Source organism: Hyperoodon ampullatus (assembly GCF_949752795.1).
Source record: "Hyperoodon ampullatus genome assembly, chromosome: 14".
NCBI classification, from domain to species: domain Eukaryota; kingdom Metazoa; phylum Chordata; class Mammalia; order Artiodactyla; family Ziphiidae; genus Hyperoodon; species Hyperoodon ampullatus.
The window spans coordinates 51,048,991-51,070,191 of record NC_136927.1 but is presented as its reverse complement, the minus strand read 5'-3'; the positions used below and the strand labels follow the sequence as shown (position 1 = coordinate 51,070,191).

General features: G+C 43.8%; 1 protein-coding gene across 1 annotated transcript in view; it reads right to left on the bottom strand.

Annotated features, from left to right (window-relative positions):
- Positions 1-391: 391 nt before the first annotated feature.
- Positions 392-21,201, bottom strand: part of NSUN5 (NOP2/Sun RNA methyltransferase 5) — a 30,819-nt gene continuing 10,009 nt past the window's right edge. The window contains 7 exon segments of the mRNA XM_079718893.1: positions 392-1,378; positions 1,381-1,457; positions 1,534-1,674; positions 1,751-1,961; positions 2,167-2,345; positions 3,051-3,166; positions 3,256-3,394. Of these exon segments, the coding sequence (XP_079575019.1) occupies positions 1,344-1,378; positions 1,381-1,457; positions 1,534-1,674; positions 1,751-1,961; positions 2,167-2,345; positions 3,051-3,166; positions 3,256-3,394 (898 nt within the window). The 3' untranslated portion in view covers positions 392-1,343.

The following is a 21,201-nucleotide window of genomic DNA, read 5'->3' as shown; positions in this document are numbered from 1 at the left end:
CAAGTTCCTGGGGCCTCGCTAATTGAATGTGGAAAGTAGCACCACTTTACGGCTACAAGTGCCGAGTCTTGAATTTTCAAATGGTGTTTTGACTTTAAGGGCTGGCAGCCCAAGGAGGATGGGTCTGAGGGGAAGCAAAGGCCTCTTCCCTCTACTGTTTCTTTCCCACCTGCCTAACTTCACTGTAGGCTAGGTCACTTGTAGTACATGTTAGAAACCCTAAAGTAATGAACTGCATTTTAAAATTGTGTCTTACTTCCTCCACCCCTTCCTTCCTTCTTCCTTGGCTCCAAAACCACATACCCCAGGCCCAAAAGCCTTGCTGCCATGCCCATCCTCTTTGGGAGAAGTATGAATGCGTGTGTCTAAATTAAAAGGAAAAATATTTAAACATTTTTTAACAAAATAAAAATTTATTTTTGTATTTAAGCTAAATTGCCTTTTAAATTCCTTCAAGCTTGGTTCATTGAGGTGGTTAAGTATAAATGCTATTGACTAGAAATTTAGCTGTATAGTTAAGTTATGCCTGTGTGAAGAGGCTCAAATGCTGTCCCAGGCAGCTTTCCTGAGGGACTAGAGCTCCTTCCGGAAACACAAAATGTAACTCTTATTTTCTAATGTGATGTAGATGTAACTAGTCCCCCTCCCCTTGGTGAATGAGGGTGAATGTTGTGTGGCAGGGGACTGCGCCTCCCCAGCCCCAAGGAGAGCTCTGTTAGTACTTAACTGTTGTGTGTGGAGCTGAGCAGGGACCCGAGCCTCAGACACCTGCTAGGATTGGAGGGGGGTGGGGCGCGGGTCTAGAAATCAAGCTTCTGCCTATACCTTACATAAGGTAGCCCCTCTCAGCTTAGTACTCGCAGCTAGTTTACCTCAGTTCCACAGGCAGGACAGTTGATCCAGGAGCCCCCTGAAGCGGGCGTCCTGGCGCAGCCTGAGCGTGAGTGCGGGTGTGGACGCATACGTGCACTGGACAGGGACGGGAGGCTGGGACTTTCCATTACAAATAAAGACTGAATTCCTGTGAGTCTAGTTGGAATTTTTAGTATGAACGTGAGATTGTTCTCCTTACTTATGTTATTAAAAAAAACTGTGATCTATCGTAGACCATGTCCTGCCTTTTATTTATGTGGGAGGCAGTGCGTCTCACCAGCAAGAACAGAGTCCAGGGAAGGGACCCACAGCACAGGGATATCCGCTCTTTCCAGGTGGAGAAACGGGGTTACCGGTTTTCCTCCTCCAGCCATGAAAAGAGCCTTTGCAAACAAAACTGCTGCCTGGGGCTGAGGGCCCGAGACTAAGCTTGAGAGGAGGATCTGAGGGGTCAAGGCTCTAAGCACCTGCTACATGCCAGGCTGTGAGCTGGGGGCAGCTGTTGCTTTCGCCGCCTCTTCTTTCTCTTTGGGGCTGGGTTGGGTGTAACTTCTGGGGCTGATGCTTCGGCCTGTGAGACGGAGCTGGAAGAAAAGAAGAGTGAGTTAGATGTGCCCCAATCCTCCAGCGTCTTCCAGGCAGGCCCCCCTGCTCACTCACCTTGGCACCTCTACCCGTTCAAGTACAGCAATGAAAAAGCCGCCAGTGAGAGTGGTCTCAGGGGAGGCCCGGAGGCAGTGCTCAGCACCTGGAAAAGTGCCAAGGCCTCGGTGTGGCCAGGAGGGGAGGACAGGAGCCAGCCTGCAGAGAGGAAATGGAACGGGCTTCTAGGTAAGAGGGCGGCCCCTGCCCCAAGACCCTGGTGGACACCCACTACCTGAAGGCTGCTGGGCTCTGCTGCAGGGCGGCTTGCACCACGTCTTCGTTCTCCTGCTGGTAGAGGGAGCACGTGGAGTAGACGAGGCGCCGCAGGGCGGGGAACGTGAGCGCGTGGCTCAGCGCCCGCTGCTGGAAGGCAGCCAGTGCTCGCAGGCGCTCCTGGCTCGGTACGCTGGTCCCGGGCTCCTCCAGCTGTCTGGTCAGCATCCCTAGGGAAGAGTGCTTTCTCCACACACTGCCTGATTTCGAATGAAATCCCCACATGCAGATGAGCACACCTGACCATTCACAGGATAACCTGAGCCAGAACTAAACCCGAGGCCAAAACGAATGACCTCCGCCACACCCCCCTATCCCCGCTCTAAGGCTGCTCTGGATCTGTGGGGCCCTCGGCCGCGTTTTCGCCCATCTCACCAGAGCCACTACAAGAAGGATCCAGCAAGATGTACTGGACCTGACGATAACGCTGGTCTGAGGGCAAGACCTCCAGGAAGTCCTGCTCAGCCAGCTCGCAGCAAGAAACCCCGGCCCGGGCCAGCAGGGTAGCCGTAGAAGCCAGCCGCTTGGCATCCAGGTCAAAGGCAAAGATCTTCCTAGGGAGGAGGGCAGAGTTGAGGTGAACTGAGAATTTACGCAACACGTAAGAGCCCACAGGCTGACACAGTAACACGTACTTGAAGTCAGGACACACAGAAAATCACACTTAAATGTCTTTAAATTCTCAATATTTAAAAAGGGTCAGTGGGGGACTTCCCTGGTGGTCCAGTGGTAAAGATTCCACCTTCAGATGCAGGGGACGTGGGTTCGATCCCTGGTCAGGGAACTAAGGTCGCACATGCTGCAGGGCAACTCAGCCCGTGCACCACAATGACCGAGCTTGCGCGCCTCAACGAGAGCCCGCGTGCCTCAAACTACAGAGCCCACGCTGCAACGAAAGATCCTGCACGCCTCAACCAAGACCCTGTGTGCCACAACTAAGACCCGACACAGCCAAAAATAAATTAAAACAAAAAATTAAAGTGAGTCACGTGAAGTTTAAAACAAAGTTAAAAAAAATAAAGGGCAGTGGTTAGAAATAACTGCCCAGGGCCCTCTGCCCCAAGGGCTAAGGGATTCACATCTCACACGTGTAACCCACTGGGAAGCTTAGGGAACTGCCCTAGGTCCAGGAGGAAATATTTAAAGGGAAGGCCGCCTTTCAGCCTTCATGACCTACTGGAGTTAAGAGTTCCTTATTTCTTCTTACAAAATATAGGATCAGACCCCACCCCACTCCTCTGTCTGACCATGGCACTCACCCTTGGTTCTTCAGAAGAGCAGCCAAGTGACTGGTCTTATTGCCTGGGGCAGCGCATGCGTCGATGACATGGGAACCTGGAGGTGGAGCCAGCAGCATGGCCGGGAGACAGCTTGCCTGGCAGCGCAGAGCACAGGGGCGGCTGAAAGGGACCCCAGGCTGATCACTCCCCTCCCGCTCCTCCCTTTTCCACCCATCCACCCTACCTTGTCTTGTAGGATGAGGTGACCAGCTTGGTACAGTGGATGTTCATGCAGATCTGTTCGGGCAGGAAACACGAGCAACTCCGGCAGCAAGGAATCCAGAAGAAAACACTTCCCTTTGAGGGCCCTCATGTCCTCGAGGCTGCCAGGGAACAAGAACTGTTCATTCCACATTTTCTGAATCCCTCCATGCCAGGCAGCAAGCCAGACATTTCACATGTCACCTAACTGCTTATTTATGCAACAAAAGGTTAAAACTGCTATGAGTAAATTAACAAGCTGATAAGATAGAGGCAGCAGTTAAGAGAACAGGCTTCTCAGGCCAGACTCTAGGTTCAGGATCCCACCTCCATCATTTACCAGTGGCGGGAGCACTGGCACTTCAGCCTCTGTCTACACTTCTGGAAAATGGTAGATCTCGTGAGGATTAAATGACATGCAAAATACTTAGGAAAATATTTTGCACAAGTTAGACACGCACTAGCCAGTACTATTAAAACATAACCCTGGGGAGAGGGGCCTGGTTCAGGGAGGTAAATGCTGAGCTGATTCCTGATGGATGAATAAGTAACCTGAGGAGGTGAGGTGAAAACTGTATTCTCCACACTGCAAAGGAGCATTGTTCATTCACCCGACCCACATAGAAAACAGGCCTAGAGAATAACAACTCAGAAAGCTATGAAGTAGCAGAGCTGGAATTCAAACCCAAACACAACCATTCTCTACCACCCTGGTCACTAAGCAGCATGCTAGAGGCAGATGGGGGAACATCTACAACAGATGGAGAGAAAGGGAGGGAGAAGAGGCAGCTTCCCAGAGCTGTCAAAGGACAGACTAGGAGGTAGGTGAGTGCAGGGAAGCCTGGGGTGAGGAGCAGCAACCATTGTGATAACACAGGTGCACAGAGTGCATGGCAGATGGGCCTGGAAAGGAAGCAGGGGGCACAGCACAATGGAGAGCCACGGGTTTTCAGTAGGGGAGTAAAGCATCAGATCTGGTTGCAGATCTCTCTGCAGCCAACACAAGGAGGACAAACACGACAAGAAAGTCTGGAAGTGGGGAGACCAGTTTAGGAGATTCTTCTGCCAATCACGATAGGATATGATGCTTAAACCCAGGCAGTATCCAGGAGGACAAAAGAAAGATGCCGAAGGCAGAGTAGTAAATGACTAAAAGGAGAGGAGGGAAGCATCTATGATGACTCAGTTTCTGCCTTGACGAAATGGGTGCATAATGGTGATATCTGTTAGGTTAAAACAGGGAACGCATAAGATGCCAGTGTCAGGGATGCAAGGATGGTTCAACACCCACAAAGTAATCAATGCGATATACACAATTAACAAAAAGGATAAAAATCACATGACCATCTCAACAGATGCAGAAAAAGCATTTGAAAAAATTCAACATCCACTCATGAAAACTCTCAACAAACTGGGTATAGAGGGAACACACCTCAACATAATAAAGGCCATATATGACAAGTCCACAGCTAAAATCATACTCAATGGTGAAAAGCTGAAAGCTCTTCCTCTAAGATCAAACACAAGGCAAGGATGCCCACTCTCGTCACTTTCATTCAAGCTAGTATTGGAAGTCCTAGTCAGAGCAGTCAGGCAATAAAAATAAAAAGCATCCAAATTGGAAAGGAAGAAGTAAAACTGTCACTATATGCAGATGACATGATTTTATATAAAGAAAACCTTAAAGAATCCACCAAAAAACTATTAGAACTAATAAATTCAGTAAGGCTGCAGGATACAAAATCAATATACAGGGAATTCCATGGCAGACCAGTAATTAGGACTCCGCACTTTCATTGCCAAGGGCGCGGGTTCAATCCCTGGTCAGGGAACTAAGATCCCACAAGCCGTGTGGCATGCCACCCCCCCCCAAAAAATCAATATACGAAAATCTATTTCTATACACTAATAATGAACTATCAGGAAAAAAATTAAGAAAACAATCCCATTTACAATTGCATCAAAAAGTTAAAAATTCCTAAGAATAAATTTAACCAAGGAGGTGAAAGACCTGCACACTGAAAACTATAAGACATTAATGGAAAAAAAACCTGAAGATAACACAAATAAATGGAAGGATACTCTGTGCTCATGAATTGGAAGAATTAATACTGTTAAAATGTCCATACTACCCAAAGAAATCTACAGATTCAACACAATCCCTATCAAAATTCCAATAGCACTTTTCACAGAAACAGAATGAACTATCCTAAAATTTGTATGGAAGCCCAAAAGACCATGAATAGCCAAAGCAATCTTGAGAAAAAAGAACAAAGCCAGAGGTATGAAGCTCCCAGACTTCAGACTCTACTACAAAGCTACACTAATCAAAACAGTAAGGTACTGGCAAAAACACAGACACATAGATCAACGAAACAGAACAGAGAGCCCAGAAATAAACCCACAAACTTATGGTCAATTAATCTATGACAACAGAGGTAAGAATATACAAAAGGGAAAAGACAAAATCTCTTCAATAGGTGGTGCTAGGAAAACCAGACAGCTATATGTAAAGGAATGAAATTAGAACATTTTCTCACACCATATACAAAAATAAACTCAAATCAATTAAAGACCTACATGTAAGACCAGAAACCAAAAAACTCCTAGAAGAAAACATAGGCAGAACACTCTTTGACATAAATTGTAGGGGAATTCCCTGGCAGTCCAGTGGTTAGGACTCTGTCCTTCCACTGCAGGGGTCACGGGTTCAATCCCTGGTCAGGGAACGAACAAAGATTCTACAAGCTGCGTAGCGCAGCCAAAGAAACTAGCAATTTTTTAAAAATCTGTCTCCTATGGCAAAGGAAACAAAATAAAAAATAAATAAATAGGACTAGTTAAACTTAAAAGCTTTGGTACAGCAAAGGAAACCACTGACAAAATGAAAAGACAACCTACTGAATGACAGAAAATATTCACAAATGATATGACTGATAGGGATTAACATCCCAAAACATATAAACAGCTAAGACAACTCAACATCAAAAATACAAACAACTGGGCTTCCCTGGTGGCGCAGTGGTTGAGAGTCCGCCTGCTGATGCAGGGGACACGGGTTCATGTCCCGGTCCGGGAAGATCCCGCATGCCGTGGAGCAGCTGGGCCTGTGAGCCTGTGCTCCACAACGGGAGAGGCCACAACAGTGAGAGGCCTGCGTACCGCTAAAAAAAAAAAAAAAAAACCTGATTAAAAAAATGGGGAGAAGGCATGAACAGACATTTTTCCAAAGAAGACATACAGATGGCCAACAGGCATATGAAAAGATGCTCAACACTGCTAATCAGAGACATGCAAATCAAAACCACAATGAGATATCACCTCACCTCCATCAGCCATCAGAAAGGCCATCATCAAAAAGAACACAAATAACAAATATTGGCAAGGATGTGGAGAAAAGGGAGCTCTAGTATACTGCTGGTGGGAATGTAAATTGATGCAGCCACTATGGAAAAACAGTAATGAAGGTCACTCAAAAAACTAAAAATATAACTACCATATGATCCAGCAATTCTACTCCTGGGTATATATGTGAAGAAAATGAAGTAACACTAATTTGAAAAGATACGTGCACTCCAATGTTCATAGCAGCATTATTTACAATATACAAGATACTGAAGCAACCTCAGTGTCCATCGATAGATGAATGGATAAAGAAAATGTAGCATACATACACAACAGACTATTACTCTGCCATAAAGAATGAAATTCTGCCATTTGCAAGAATGTGGAGAAACTTGGAGGGTATTATGCTTAGTGAAATAGAGAAAAACAAATTCTGTATATCACTTATATGTGGAATTTAAAAATAAATTAACAAATACAACAAAACAGAAACAGATTCACAGATATAGAGAACACCACAATGGTTACCAGTAGGGAGGGGGAAGAAGGGAGGGGCAAGATAGAGGGAGGGGATTAAGAGGTACAATACAGAGAATGTAGCCAATATTTTATAATAACTTTAAATGGAGCATAATCTATAAAAATATTGAATCACTATGTTGTATACCTGAAACTAATATAATATTATAAATCGACTACACTTCAATTTAGGAAGAAAAAACAAGTACGGTATTGGCATGAATATAGACACAGATCAACGAATCAGAATAGAGAACCCAGAAATTAACCCACAAATATATGGTCAAGTATACAATTAAGGAGCCAAGAATATACAATGAGGAAAGGACAGTCTCCTCAATAGATGGCATTGAGAAAACTGGACAGCTGCAAATAAAAGAATGAAACTGGACCACTATCTTACACCGCACACAATAAATTAACTCAAAATGGATTAAAGACTTGAATGTATGCAGCATATTACTCAGCTATAAAAAAGAATGAAATCTTGTCATTTGCTGACAACATGGACGGACTTAGGGGTCATTATACTAAGTGAAATAAGTCAGACAGAGAAAGAAAAATACTATATGATTTCACTTATATGTGGAATGTAGAAAAAAAATGAATAAACATAACAAAACAGAAACAGAGTTACAGATACCGAGAACAGGTGATTGCCAGAGGGGAGGAGGGTGGCAGGGAGGAGAGAAATAGGTAAGGGAGATTAAGAGGTACAAGCTTCCAGTTACAAAAAAAATGAGTCGGTCTTCCTTGGTGGCGCAGTGGTTAAGAATCCACCTGCCAATGCAGGGGACACGGGTTTAAGCCCTGGTCCGGGAAGATCCCACACACCACGGTGCAACTAAGCCTGTGTGCCACAACTACTGAGCCTGCGCTCTAGAGCCCACGAGCCACAACTACTGAAGCCCGTGTGCCTAGAGCCCATGCTCCACAACAAGAGAAACCACTGCAATAAGAAAGCCCGTGCACCGCAACGAAGAGTAGCCCCTGCTTGCTGCAACTAGAGAAAGCCTGTGCGCAGCAGCAAAGACCCAATGCAGCCAAAAATAAATAAATTAAAAATTTTTTAAAAATGAGTCATGGGGATGAAATGTACAGTATGGGGAATATAGTCAATAACTATGTAATATCTTTGTATGGTGATGGATGGTAACTAGACTTATCAATTGTGGTGATCATTTTGAAATGTATAGAAATATCAAATCACTATGCTGTGTAACATGAATTAACAGTGTTATAGGTCAATTGTACTTCAAAAACAAACAAACCAACTCATAGAAAATGAGATCAGATTTGCGGTTACCAGAGATGAGGGGGAACTGGATGAAGGTAGTCAAAAGGTACAAACTTCTGCCATCTGTGGAATACATGAATAGACAACGAATCATCCCAAATTGAGGAGCCAGGAGTCAGTGCTGTGCCTCTGAGGTGGGAGAGCCAACTTCAGGACACTGGTCCACAAGAGACCTCCCAGCTCCACATAATATCAAATGGCGAAAATCTTCCAGAGATCTCCATCTCAACACCAGCACCCAGCTTCACTCAACGACCAGCAAGCTACAGTGCTGGACACCCTATGCCAAACAACTAGCAAGACAGGAACACAAGGCCACCCATTAGCAGAGAGGCTGCCTAAAATCACAAAAAGTCCACAGACACCCCAAAACACACCACCAGACGTGGACCTGCCCACCAGAAAGACAAGATCCAGCCTCATCCACCAGAACACAGGCACTAGTCCCCTCCACCAGGAAGCCTACACAACCCACTGAACCAACCTTAGCCACTGGGGACAGACACCAAAAACAACGAGAACTACGAACCTGCAGCCTGCAAAAAGGAGACCCCAAACACAGTAAGATAAGCAAAATGAGAAGACAGAAAAACACACAGCAGGAGAAGGAGCAAGATAAAAACCCACCAGACCTAACAAATGAAGAGGAAATAGGCAGTCTACCTGAAAAAGAATTCAGAATAATGATAGTAAAGATGATCCAAAATCTTGGAAATAGAATAGACAACATGCAAGAAACAGTTAACAAGGACCTAGAAGAACTAAAGATGAATCAAGCAACAATTAAAAACACAATAAATGAAATGAAAAATACTCTAGATGGGATCAATAGCAGAATAACTGAGGCAGAAGAACGGATAAGTGACGTGGAAGATAAAATAGTGGAAATAACTACTGCAGAGCAGAAGAAAGAAAAAAGAATGAAAAGAACTGAGGACAGTCTCAGAGACCTCTGGGACAACACTAAACGCGCCAACATTCGAATTATAGGGGTTCCAGAAGAAGAAGAGAAAAAGAAAGGGACTGAGAAAATATTTGAAGAGATTATAGTTGAAAACTTCCCTAATATGGGAAAGGAAATAGTCAAGTCCAGGAGGCACAGAGAGTCCCATACAGGATAAATCCAAGGAGAAATACGCCAAGACACATATTAATCAAACTGTCAAAAATTAAATACAAAGAAAACATACTAAAAGCAGCAAGGGAAAAACAACAAATAACACACAAGGGAATCCCCATCAGGTTAAGAGCTGATCTTTCAGCAGAAACTCTGCAAGCCAGAAGGGAGTGGTAGGACATATTTAAAGTGATGAAGGAGAAAAACCTGCAACCAAGATTACTCTACCCAGCAAGGACCTCATTCAGATTTGATGGAGAAATTAAAACCTTTACAGACAAGCAAAAGCTGAGAGAGTTCAGCACCACCAAACCAGCTTTAGAACAAATGCTAAAGGAACTTCTCTAGGCAAGAAACACAACAGAAGGAAAAGACCTACAATAACGAACCCAAAACAATTAAGAAAATGGGAATAGGAACATACATATAGATAATTACCTTAAATGTAAATGGACTAAATGCTCCCACCAAAAGACACAGATTGGCTGAATGGATACAAAAATAAGACCTATATATATGCTGTCTACAAGAGACCCACTTCAGACCTAGAGACACATACAGACTGAAAGTAAGGGGATGGAAAAAGATATTCCATGCAAATGGAAACCAAAAGAAAGCTGGAGTAGCAATTCTCATATCAGACAAAATAGACTTTAAAATAAAGACTACTAGAAGGAACAAAGAAGGACACTACATAATGATCAAGGGATCGATCCAAGAAGAAGATATAACAATTGTAAATATTTATGCACCCAACATAGGAGCACCTCAATACAGAAGGCAAATACTAACAGCCATAAAAGGGAAAATCGACAGTAACACATTCATAATAGGGGACTTTAACACCCCACTTTCACCAATGGACAGATCATCCAAAATGAAAATAAATAAGGAAACACAAGCTTTAAATGATACATTAAACAAGATGGACTTAATTGATATTTATAGGACATTCCATCCAAAAACAACAGAATACACATTTTTCTCAAGTGCTCATGGAACATTCTCCAGGATAGATCATATCTTGGGTCACAAATCAAGCCTTGGTAAATTTAAGAAAATTGAAATTGTATCAAGTATCTTTTCCAACCACAATGCTATGAGACTAGATATCAATTACAGGAAAAGATCTGTAAAAAATACAAACACATGGAGGCTAAACAATACACTACTTAATAACGAAGTGATCACTGAAGAAATCAAAGAGGAAATTCAAAAATACCTAGAAACAAATGACAGTGGAGACACGACGACCCAAAACCTATGGGATGCAGCAAAAGCAGTTCTAAGAGGGAAGTTTATAGCAATACAATCCCACCTTAAGAAACAGGAAACATCTCGAATAAACAACCTAACCTTGCACCTAAAGCAATTAGAGAAAGAAGAACAAAAACACCCCAAAGTTAGCAGAAGGAAAGAAATCATAAAAATCAGATCAGAAATAAATGAAAAAGAAATGAAGGAAACGATAGCAAAGATCAATAAAACTAAAAGCTGGTTCTTTGAGAAGATAAACAAAATTGATAAACCATTAGCCAGACTCATCAAGAAAAAAAGGGAGAAGACTCAAATCAATAGAATTAGAAATGAAAAAGGAGAAGTAACAACTGACACTGCAGAAATACAAAAGATCATGAGAGATTACTACAAGCAACTCTATGCCAATAAAATGGACAACCTGGGGCTTCCCTGGTGGCGCAGTGGTTGAGAGCCCGCCTGCCGATGCAGGGGACACGGGTTCGTGCCCCGGTCCGGGAAGATCCCACATGCCGCGGAGCGGCTGGGCCCATGAGCCATGGCCGTTGAGCCTGCGCACCCAGAGCCTAGAGCCTGTGCTCCGCAACGGGAGAGGCCACAACAGTGCGAGGCCCACATACCGCAAAAAAAATAAAAGAATAAAAAAAATGGACAACCTGGAAGAAATGGACAAATTCTTAGAAATGCACAACCTGCCAAGACTGAATCAGGAAGAAATAGAAAATATGAACAGACCAATCACAAGCACTGAAATCGAAACTGTGATAAAAAATCTTCCAACAAACAAAAGCCCAGGACCAGATGGCTTCACAGGCGAATTCTATCAAACATTTAGAGAAGAGCTAACACCTATCCTTCTCAAACTCTTCCAAAATATAGCAGAGGGAGGAACACTCCCAAACTCATTCTACGAGGCCACCATCACCTTGATACCAAAACCAGACAAGGATGTCACAAAGAAAGAAAACTACAGGCCAATATCACTGATGAACATAGATGCAAAAATCCTCAACAAAATACTAGCAAACAGAATCCAACAGCACATTAAAAGGATCATACACCATGATCAAGTGGGGTTTATTCCAGGAATGCAAGGATTCTTCAATATACGCAAATCAATCAACGTGATACACCATATTAACAAATTGAAGGAGAAAAACCATATGATCATCTCAATAGATGCAGAGAAAGCTTTCGACAAAATTCAACACCCATTTATGATAAAAACCCTGCAGAGAGTAGGCATAGAGGGAACTTTCCTCAACATAATAAAGGCCATATATGACAAACCCACAGCCAACATCGTCCTCAATGGTGAAAAACTGAAAGCATTTCCTCTAAGATCAGGAACAAGACAAGGTTGCCCACTCTCACCACTCTTATTCAACATAGTTTTGGAAGTTTTAGCCACAGCAATCAGAGAAGAAAAGGAAATAAAAGGAATCCAAATCAGAAAAGAAGAAGTAAAGCTGTCACTGTTTGCAGATGACATGATACTATACATAGAGAATCCTAAAGATGCTACCGGAAAACTACTAGAGCTAATCAATGAATTTGGTAAAGTAGCAGGATACAAAATTAATGCACAGACATCTCTGGCATTCCTGTACACTAATGATGAAAAATCTGAAAGTGAAATCAAGAAAACACTCGCATTTACCATTGCAACAAAAAGAATAAAATATCTAGGAATAAACCTACCTAAGGAGACAAAAGACCTGTATGCAGAAAATTATAAGACACTGATGAAAGAAATTAAAGATGATACAAATAGATGGAGAGATATGCCATGTTCTCGGATTGATTGGAAGAATCAACATTGTGAAAATGACTCTACTACCCAAAGCAATCTACAGATTCAATGCAATCCCTATCAAACTACCACTAGCATTTTTCACAGAACTAGAACAAAAAGTTTCACAATTTGTATGGAAACACAAAAGACCCCGAATAGCCAAAGCAATCTTGAGAACGAAAAATGGAGCTGGAGGAATCAGGCTCCCTGACTTCAGACTATACTACAAAGCTACAGTAATCAAGACAGTATGGTACTGGCACAAAAACAGAAAGATAGATCAATGGAACAGGATAGAAAGCCCAGAGATAAACCCACGCACATATGGTCACCTTATCTTTGATAAAGGAGGCAGGAATGTACACTGGAGAAAGGACAGTCTCTTCAATAAGTGGTGCTGGGAAAACTGGACAGGGACATGTAAAAGTATGAGATTAGATCACTCCCTGACACCATACACAAAAATAAGCTCAAAATGGATTAAAGACCTAAATGTAAGGCCAGACACTATCAAACTCTTAGAGGAAAACATAGGCAGAACACTCTATGACATAAATCACAGCAAGATCCTTTTTGACCCACCTCCTAGAGAAATGGAAATAAAGACAAAAATAAACACATGGACCTAATGAAACTTAAAAGCTTTTGCACAGCAAAGGAAACCATAAACAAGACCAAAAGACAACCCTTAGAATGGGAGAAAATATTTGCAAATGAAGCAACTGACAAAGGATTAATCTCCAAAATTTATAAGCAGCTCATGCAGCTCAATAGCAAAAAAACAAACAACCCAATCCAAAAATGGGCAGAAGACCTAAATAGACATATCTCCACAGAAGATATACAGACTGCCAACAAACACATGAAAGGATGCTCAACATCTTTAATCATTAAAGAAATGCAAATCAAAACTACAATGAGATATCATCTCACACCAGTCAGAATGGCCATCATCAAAAAATCTAGAAACAATAAATGCTGGAGAGGGTGTGGAAAAAAGGGAACACTCTTGCACTGCTGGTGGGAATGTGAATTGGTACAGCCACTGTGGAGAACAGTATGGAGGTTCCTTAAAAAACTACAAATAGAACTCATATGACCCAGCAATTCCACTACTGGGCATATACTCTGAGAAAACCATAATTCAAAAAGAGTCATGTACCAAAACGTTCATAGCAGCCCTATTTACAATAGCCTGGAGATGGAAACAACCTAAGTGTCCATCATCGAATGAATGGATAAAGAAGATGTGGCACATATATACAATGGAATATTACTCAGCCATAAAAAGAAATGAAATTGAGCTATTTGTAATGAGGTGGATGGACCTAGAGTCTGTTGTACAGAGTGAAGTAAGTCAGAAAGAGAAAGACAAATACTGTATGCTGACACATATATATGGAATTTAAGAAAAAAAAATGTCATGAAGAACATAGGGGTAAGACAGGAATAAAGACACAGACCTACTAGAGAATGGACTTGAGGATATGGGGAGGGGGAAGGGTAAGCTGTGATAAAGCGAAAGAGAGGCATGGACATATATACACTACCAAACGTAAGGTAGATAGATAGTGGGAAGCAGCCGCATAGCACAGGGAGATCAGCTCGGTGCTTTGTGACCGCCTGGAGGGGTGGGATAGAGAGGGTGGGAGGGAGACACAAGAGGGAGGGGATATGGGAACATATGTATATGTATAGCTGATTAATTTTGTTATAAACAGAAACTAACACACCATTGTTAAGCAATTATACTCCACTAAAGATGTAAAAAAATATATATATATATCACAAAAGGAAAAGAAGGCAGTGGAGTATACAGCACAGCCTGTTCGAGGAAATAGATGAAATAATAGTTTCTTAACTGTTGAATGTGAATATTAAGAAGATATTATGCTTCCATGTAGAACATTTAATTATATTCAGTGTGTTTTAACATCACTGACTGCTCCTTAGTTGATGGTGTAGGGAAGGTTTGTCATGTGGAAAAATGCCAACTTTAAAAAAAAAAGGTACAAACTTCCAGTTATACAAGAAATAAAGTACTAGGAATGTAACATACACCATGATAAATATAATTAATACTGATATATGTTACATATGAAAGTTGTTAAGAGAATAAATCCTAAGAGTTCTCATCACAAGGAAGAATATATTTCTTTTCCATCTCTTTCATTCTGTATCTATGTGAGATGATGGATGTTCACTAAACTTACTGTGGTCACCATTTCATGATGTACGTAAGTGAAATCATTATGCTGTACACCTCAGACTTCTACTGTGCTGTATGTCAATTACATCTCAATAAAACTGAAAGGAAAATAAAAGACTTGTATGTAAAACCTGAAACCATAAAATGCCTAGAAGAAAACAGGTGTAAGCTCCTTTACATCATCCTTGGCAATGATTTTTTGGATTTGACACCAAAAGCAAAGGCAACAAAAGCACAAAAACCAAGTGACACTACATCAAAGCTTCTGCACAGCAAAGGAAACCATCAACAAAATGAAAAGGCAATCTATGGAATGGGGGAAAATATTTGCAAATCATATATCTGATAAGGGCTTAATATCCAAAATACACAGCAAACTCATACAACTCAATAGTTTATAAAAAACACCCAATTAAAAAATGGGCAACTCAATAGTTTATAAAAAACACCCAATTAAAAAATGGGCAGTCTCTCTAAAGAGACATTTTTCCAAAGAAGACATACAGATGGCCAACAGGTACACTGTATGGTTGTTAGCATAAGTGACACCATCATAAGTCAGGACAGTTTCTCCTGTCCTGCTGACTCTACTCAGGACTGTACTGTGCAGTAAATCTTCTCTGACGTCAGGGCTTTGTGGTTAATAGATAGTGTTTAATAATCATTAGGACCAGTGGCCTCTATGCTCCGTTAGTCCCCAAACAATGATGAAAACCTTCGCTGGTGTATTCCCAGCACCCATGAGACTCGTTACCGATTTATAAATCTTGACTTAGCAATGTACGCCCTGTTTCCAAGGACCTACCCGCATACCCTAGGTTAACTATAAAATTGTCCCATTGGCCCCTCTGCTGTGCAGAGTGCAGCAATGAATGCTTCCAGATTGTTGTCTGGCCAATCCCACCCTGTTAAGTTACCCTATAATAAACTGATCCATTGATTATCTAGAGCTGCCTGCCTCATTTTTTGGCCTCATGATGCCTTCTCAGTTCAGTGGGCACTTTTCATTCCCTCCATCCAACAATTGGCAAGCCAGTCAGGAAACTGAAAACGACCCAGGAATGGGTAAAGGGACAGTAAAGCCCACTGATGGTAGGGGAAATCCTAGGCTGGCCAGCCACTTCCACGTGCAGTGATTTGGCTAGGCTTAGGGAACACTTCCAGCCAGTGTGTGAGTACAGGGATGCCCCCAAAACACCAAAGGGCTTATTAGATATATCAACTGAAGTGGTGGGAAAGCAAAAAGTGGAAAAACAAAGTAAGCTATTGCACTGCATGACCTTTGTTATGCACTCTAATGATTGGCACAGAGAAAGAATTACAGCTCAGCAGGGAACTAAAGAAGACTAAAGAGGCGCCGGCATTAGAAAGGGGTGTCCAGATGGCATGTTCCACCACTTCAGACATATGTTAAAGACAATACAACAGGAAGAACATGTTGAAGTGATAACATGTAAGATGCCTAAAATGCAGGGCCACAGGCTGTTCCATTCAAACGTGAGGACCTTTTCACAGGAGAACTGGGACTCCAAGAGGTGGGATCCTTGGGATAACTACATGTCAGAAGATGTGGACATAACTCTAGAGGAGGAAGACCTGCAGGCAAGACCTCTCATCCAAACTACAACACAGGCCACTAGGGAGCCAGGAGATAACTGAGAGGAGATCCCTAGAAGCCAAGACACAACTGTGCAGGGATATTTCTCCACTGAGTTAGAATTCACAGGCAGGTTTAAACAAAAGAGTAGGAAAGGAATTGCAGCCTGGGTGCTCCGTTTATGGGATACTGGGAGAAATGGTATTATGTTAAATGAGTCAGAAACGTCAAAAATGGCCTTGGTCACAGCACAGCCCACCCTCCAGCAACATTTGTATGCAGCTGGGTTGGGAGAAACCCAAGGGTGGCTATAGCCACCTTGATTGACTAGATACGTGCAGGTATACACAAGGCTGGGCCAAATGAGGGGGATGCGCCGTCCCCATCCTGAAGATGGGCATCTACGCAAGAGTTACAAGAAAGAGCAAGGGGAAGTGGGAACAAAGCGTGCTACCTATGCTCCTAGTTTCCGAGAACTTGATGAGGAGTTATTTACAACAGGCATAAGGGATGGTATCCTGCAGTCCACTCTAGGAGCTTGGCACGGGACCTTAGTTTCAGTTTTGGCCCCAATGGTTAATCGACTCATTCAGACGGGGCGGCCATGATAGCTGATCTAAGCAAAACTGAAAAGATCTGGCATAAGGGAAATAGAAGGGGAGATAAAGGCAAAGAGAAAAAAACCAAAAAGTGAGGAAACTAAACAAAGGGGCCCAACTAGAATTTCCCACAATTATGGCAAGACCCGGTATTAGCTGGAACCCGTAAGGAGAATATAGATAACCTAATCCGATCCTTTTAACCTCATGGAAAGCATTACCCAATGAAATAGTTTACTCCTCTGACAGCAAGAGAAAAACAGGAACAGGCTTAAGCTTATGCTCCACAGGGGCAGGAAGATAAAGAACAGGGGTGCATACACCCCACTCCTAGGGGTTAGGGGTGAAGTCAAGGTTGCTCCTTGGTGCGGGCAACAGGGGGCAACTGGAGGTCCCATACTGAACTATTTATTAGTCCCACACCAATAAACAGACTGTCCTGGCTTTAACAGACACTGTGCCAAGTGCACCCTGATTTATGGGAATCCATCCAAGTTCCAAGGGGAAATACAAGCCACTGATGGATATGGAGGCCAGAGGTGAGGAGGAAACAGGTGAGCCTGTGTTTACAAGTTGGAAGACCCTCTCACCCCCCAGACCCTGCTCGTCCCTTTCTGGTTTGTATTTTCCCCATACCTGAGTATATTTTGGGTGTGGATGTCCTGCAGGACCTGGACCTCATAACCACCATGAGCGAGTTCCACTTATGGATCCGAGCAGTCAAGCCTGCAATGGCGGATCATGGTAAACGGGACCCTGTAAAGTTGCCTATCCCGTGGAGAGTGGTGGCAATAAAAAATATCACCTACCTGGGGGACAGGAAAAAATAACAGCTACCGTCAAGGAATTAGGGAAGGTGGAGGTTAAAAGACCCGCACAAAGCCCGCTAAATAGTCCCATATGGCTGGTGAAAAAACCAAACCTGGCGCATGATAGTGGATTACAGGGAATTAAACAAGGCAACACCTCCCTATCTATGCAGCAGTTCCAAACAGCCCAACCCCTGGATCCAATTCCTCTTCCCTTTAGACAGATCACTGTGTCTTAGGTTTGTCTAATACCTTTTTCAGCACACCCTTAGATAAGGAGTCCCAGGACCAGTTCACCTTCACGTGGGATGGGAGACAACAGACTTTGACTGTCTTACCCCGAGGTTGTCTGCATAGTCCTGCTGTATGTCATGGGATGGTGGCCTGGGATTTGGAGAACTGGGCTTTCCCTCCCTCTTTAGTTCTCTACCCTTACATGGATGACATGTCAAGCTGTGATGCCTTGTGCTCTCTTCCCCAAGCCACTACACCTCTTCAGGAACATTTAAAAGCACAGGGATGGGAGGCAAACGCCAACAAGGTGCAAGGATGGAGACAGTCAGTAAAGCTCTTTGGAGTTACCTGGTCTGGCAAGACTAAAGTGATGCCTGAGGCTGTTTTGATAAAACACAGGTGTATCCCATGCCCTGACCTGTAAAAGAACTACAGGTCTTTATAGGTCTGCTAGGGTACTGGCACCCTTCTATTCCCCACCTTGCCCAGATATTAAAACCACTATATGCTTTAATGAAAAAGAGAACAATCTGGGACTGGAATACCCCACAACAAGAGGCTTCTGCAAAGGCCAAGCTGATCGTCCAAGGACTGAGGGTGTTAATGCCAGATGCAAGTTGCGAATTGGATTTAAGTATATATCCAGATGGGTTTGGGTGGAGGCTCTGGCAGCAACAAGATAGGAAATAAGTCCTGCTAGGAGTTTGGTCTCAATAACAGAAAGGGGCAGAGAAATGGTATGGTCCTAAAGAAAAACAACTGTCAGCAGTTTATCTAGCCTTACAACAAACCAAGGGTCTGACGACCGACCTACCGGCTGACATACAGAATTCCTACCTGGGTGCGACTGAGCACCTTACAAAGTGTAAGCTTACTCAGCAGAAAAGCACCCTCTCCCGGGAGGTGCATGCCTGATTAGGGCCGGTGACCTACAGCGACCCACCAAAGACCCCCGCAACATCACCTGCTGCACCCCCTCTACCACAGGTACAGGAAGATACAGGGATGCCCCCTGCTAATACATGATACACGATGTCAGCTGTAGGGCCAAGCCACTCGGCGGTCCTCCACAGCTGTTTGTTTGGCTCCGGATGTCATCTGGTTCAAGGGACTGAACAAAGTAGTCAGTGGGCAGAACCCAGAGCCACGTGGCTGGTGATTACCCACAAACCCATGCCCCTCAAGCTTGCCACTTGGCATCAAAATAATCAGGAAATATTAAATAAACCTCTGTGGGGGGCTAAATTGAGGGCTGATATTTGGACTGCCTACACGCAACCAGGTGCCAGCATGACCTTATGGCACTTGTCAACTCTGCCTGGTCATCACGAAGCAGCTGCATGAGCAAGAGCTTTGTTGCTGGAAGAATTACAGACCCCCTCTGACATGGCGGACTGGCTCCACCGAAAGTCGGGACACAGAGGCCCCAAAACTTGGGAAATATAAAAAAGCGGCATTTGCCTCTCCAATACACGGACCTCTGAGTCACAGATAAGGACGGCCCTCAGTGTCCTTTGAAGTGCCACCCTCTTCGACACACCCCAGGGTACACTGGACGCTCTGACCATCCAGTTACCAGATGACAAGCGGACTACATAGGGCCTTTGCCAGTGTCAGAAGGACATAAATATACTCCAACCTGTGCTGACACAGCCACTAGGCTGATGCAAACCTTTACCAGTAAGAAAACCAACTAGGCTGCAACAATCAAAGGCCTGTCAAAATTGGAAGTTATGTATGGAACACCAGCCCAAACTGACATGAACAAGGAATCATTTCACTGGACGTGAAATACAAGAGTGGACAGAAACCCCAAGAAATACTTTGAACTTTCCACCTACCATACAATCCCACCACGGCTGGCCTTATAGAGCATGTCAACATGTCAGAAGCCACATTAAAAGCCCCATCTCCTGACTGCACGTTAAGAGGTTGGTCCCTCCCCACCCCCTCCACGTTAAGAGGTCTGAAACTATCAGATGATTAAATGCTGTCCCCAGGATGACAATCTGCAGATGAATGGCTACCTGACCAGACACCAAGAGCCTGAGAGTGCAGATTCAGAAGGGAGGCCTTAAGCCTATCCTGTAGGAAGGTCTCCTTTCGCCACTGCCACAGGACCTCTGACCTAGTGTTACTGTAATTCATTAGCATTTAAATTGGTCTCCCCCTCCCAGGTGGCTTGGTATCCTAATCCCTTGGGGCATGGGACTTGCCTGGGTATTGCCTTCCCTCAATCAGGCCTTTTATATGGTAATGGGCCCCACTCAGACCCAAATCTCCTCTCCAAAGCATTAGCACAAGCAGCTGAAGTGGGTTTACTCAAGTGGGTTCCTGCTGAGGCCCCGAGTACTGAAGACATTAAAGGACAAAATGAGTCCTACCACCTGCCAGGAAAAAGGACAAAACCAGGGGTGGTTTTGGCCAACGGTGATCAAACAGCTACAGTGCTACTCACAAATGAGGATTTGCCTATCTTTCACCCCTAAAACATCTGTCTTATCACTCATAGTTTGTGTCTCATAGACTCCCTGGCTCTGGTTACCAGAAATGTCCTCCTCTCCCGGGCCTCAACATATGTGAAGGTCCACAAACGCTCTGAGTGCTGGGTCTGCGGCCTGTCTCCAATGCAGAGTAGATGCTGTGGACAGTTCATCTGTCCCACAGAACGGGACAATGGCTTGGTGACCAAAAATCCCCTTGGTGATCCGGTTCCTATACATGAAAGTTCTGTTTGATTATAGTGACTCTAAACAATATGTTTTTTCCCTGGTGCAAAACTGGTCAAGTAATCCCTGGACTCCCACAGCTTATATTTGGGATGGCTTAGTGTGGCTGGGAGCTGCACAAGGAGTCCTGATGTCCAGAGCCCCCACCTGCATAGGAAGGACCAACCACACCCAAACAAATCACAGATGTATGCGGGGCTTCCCTTTGAAGTCTGCTGAGGAACTCACAACACATCAAATGATGAATGGACAGGAACGGAAGCAGCTTCCTATAGAACAGGCGACTTCATGGCTCCCAAACAAGGGATCTGGAAATGTGGAGCTTATCTGTGGCCTTATTTGCCCTATGAGCGGACGGGCCAACGCGCCTTCCCTTCTGGGCCGTACATACACCTCTTTACTAGGAGTTCCCTATAACCTTC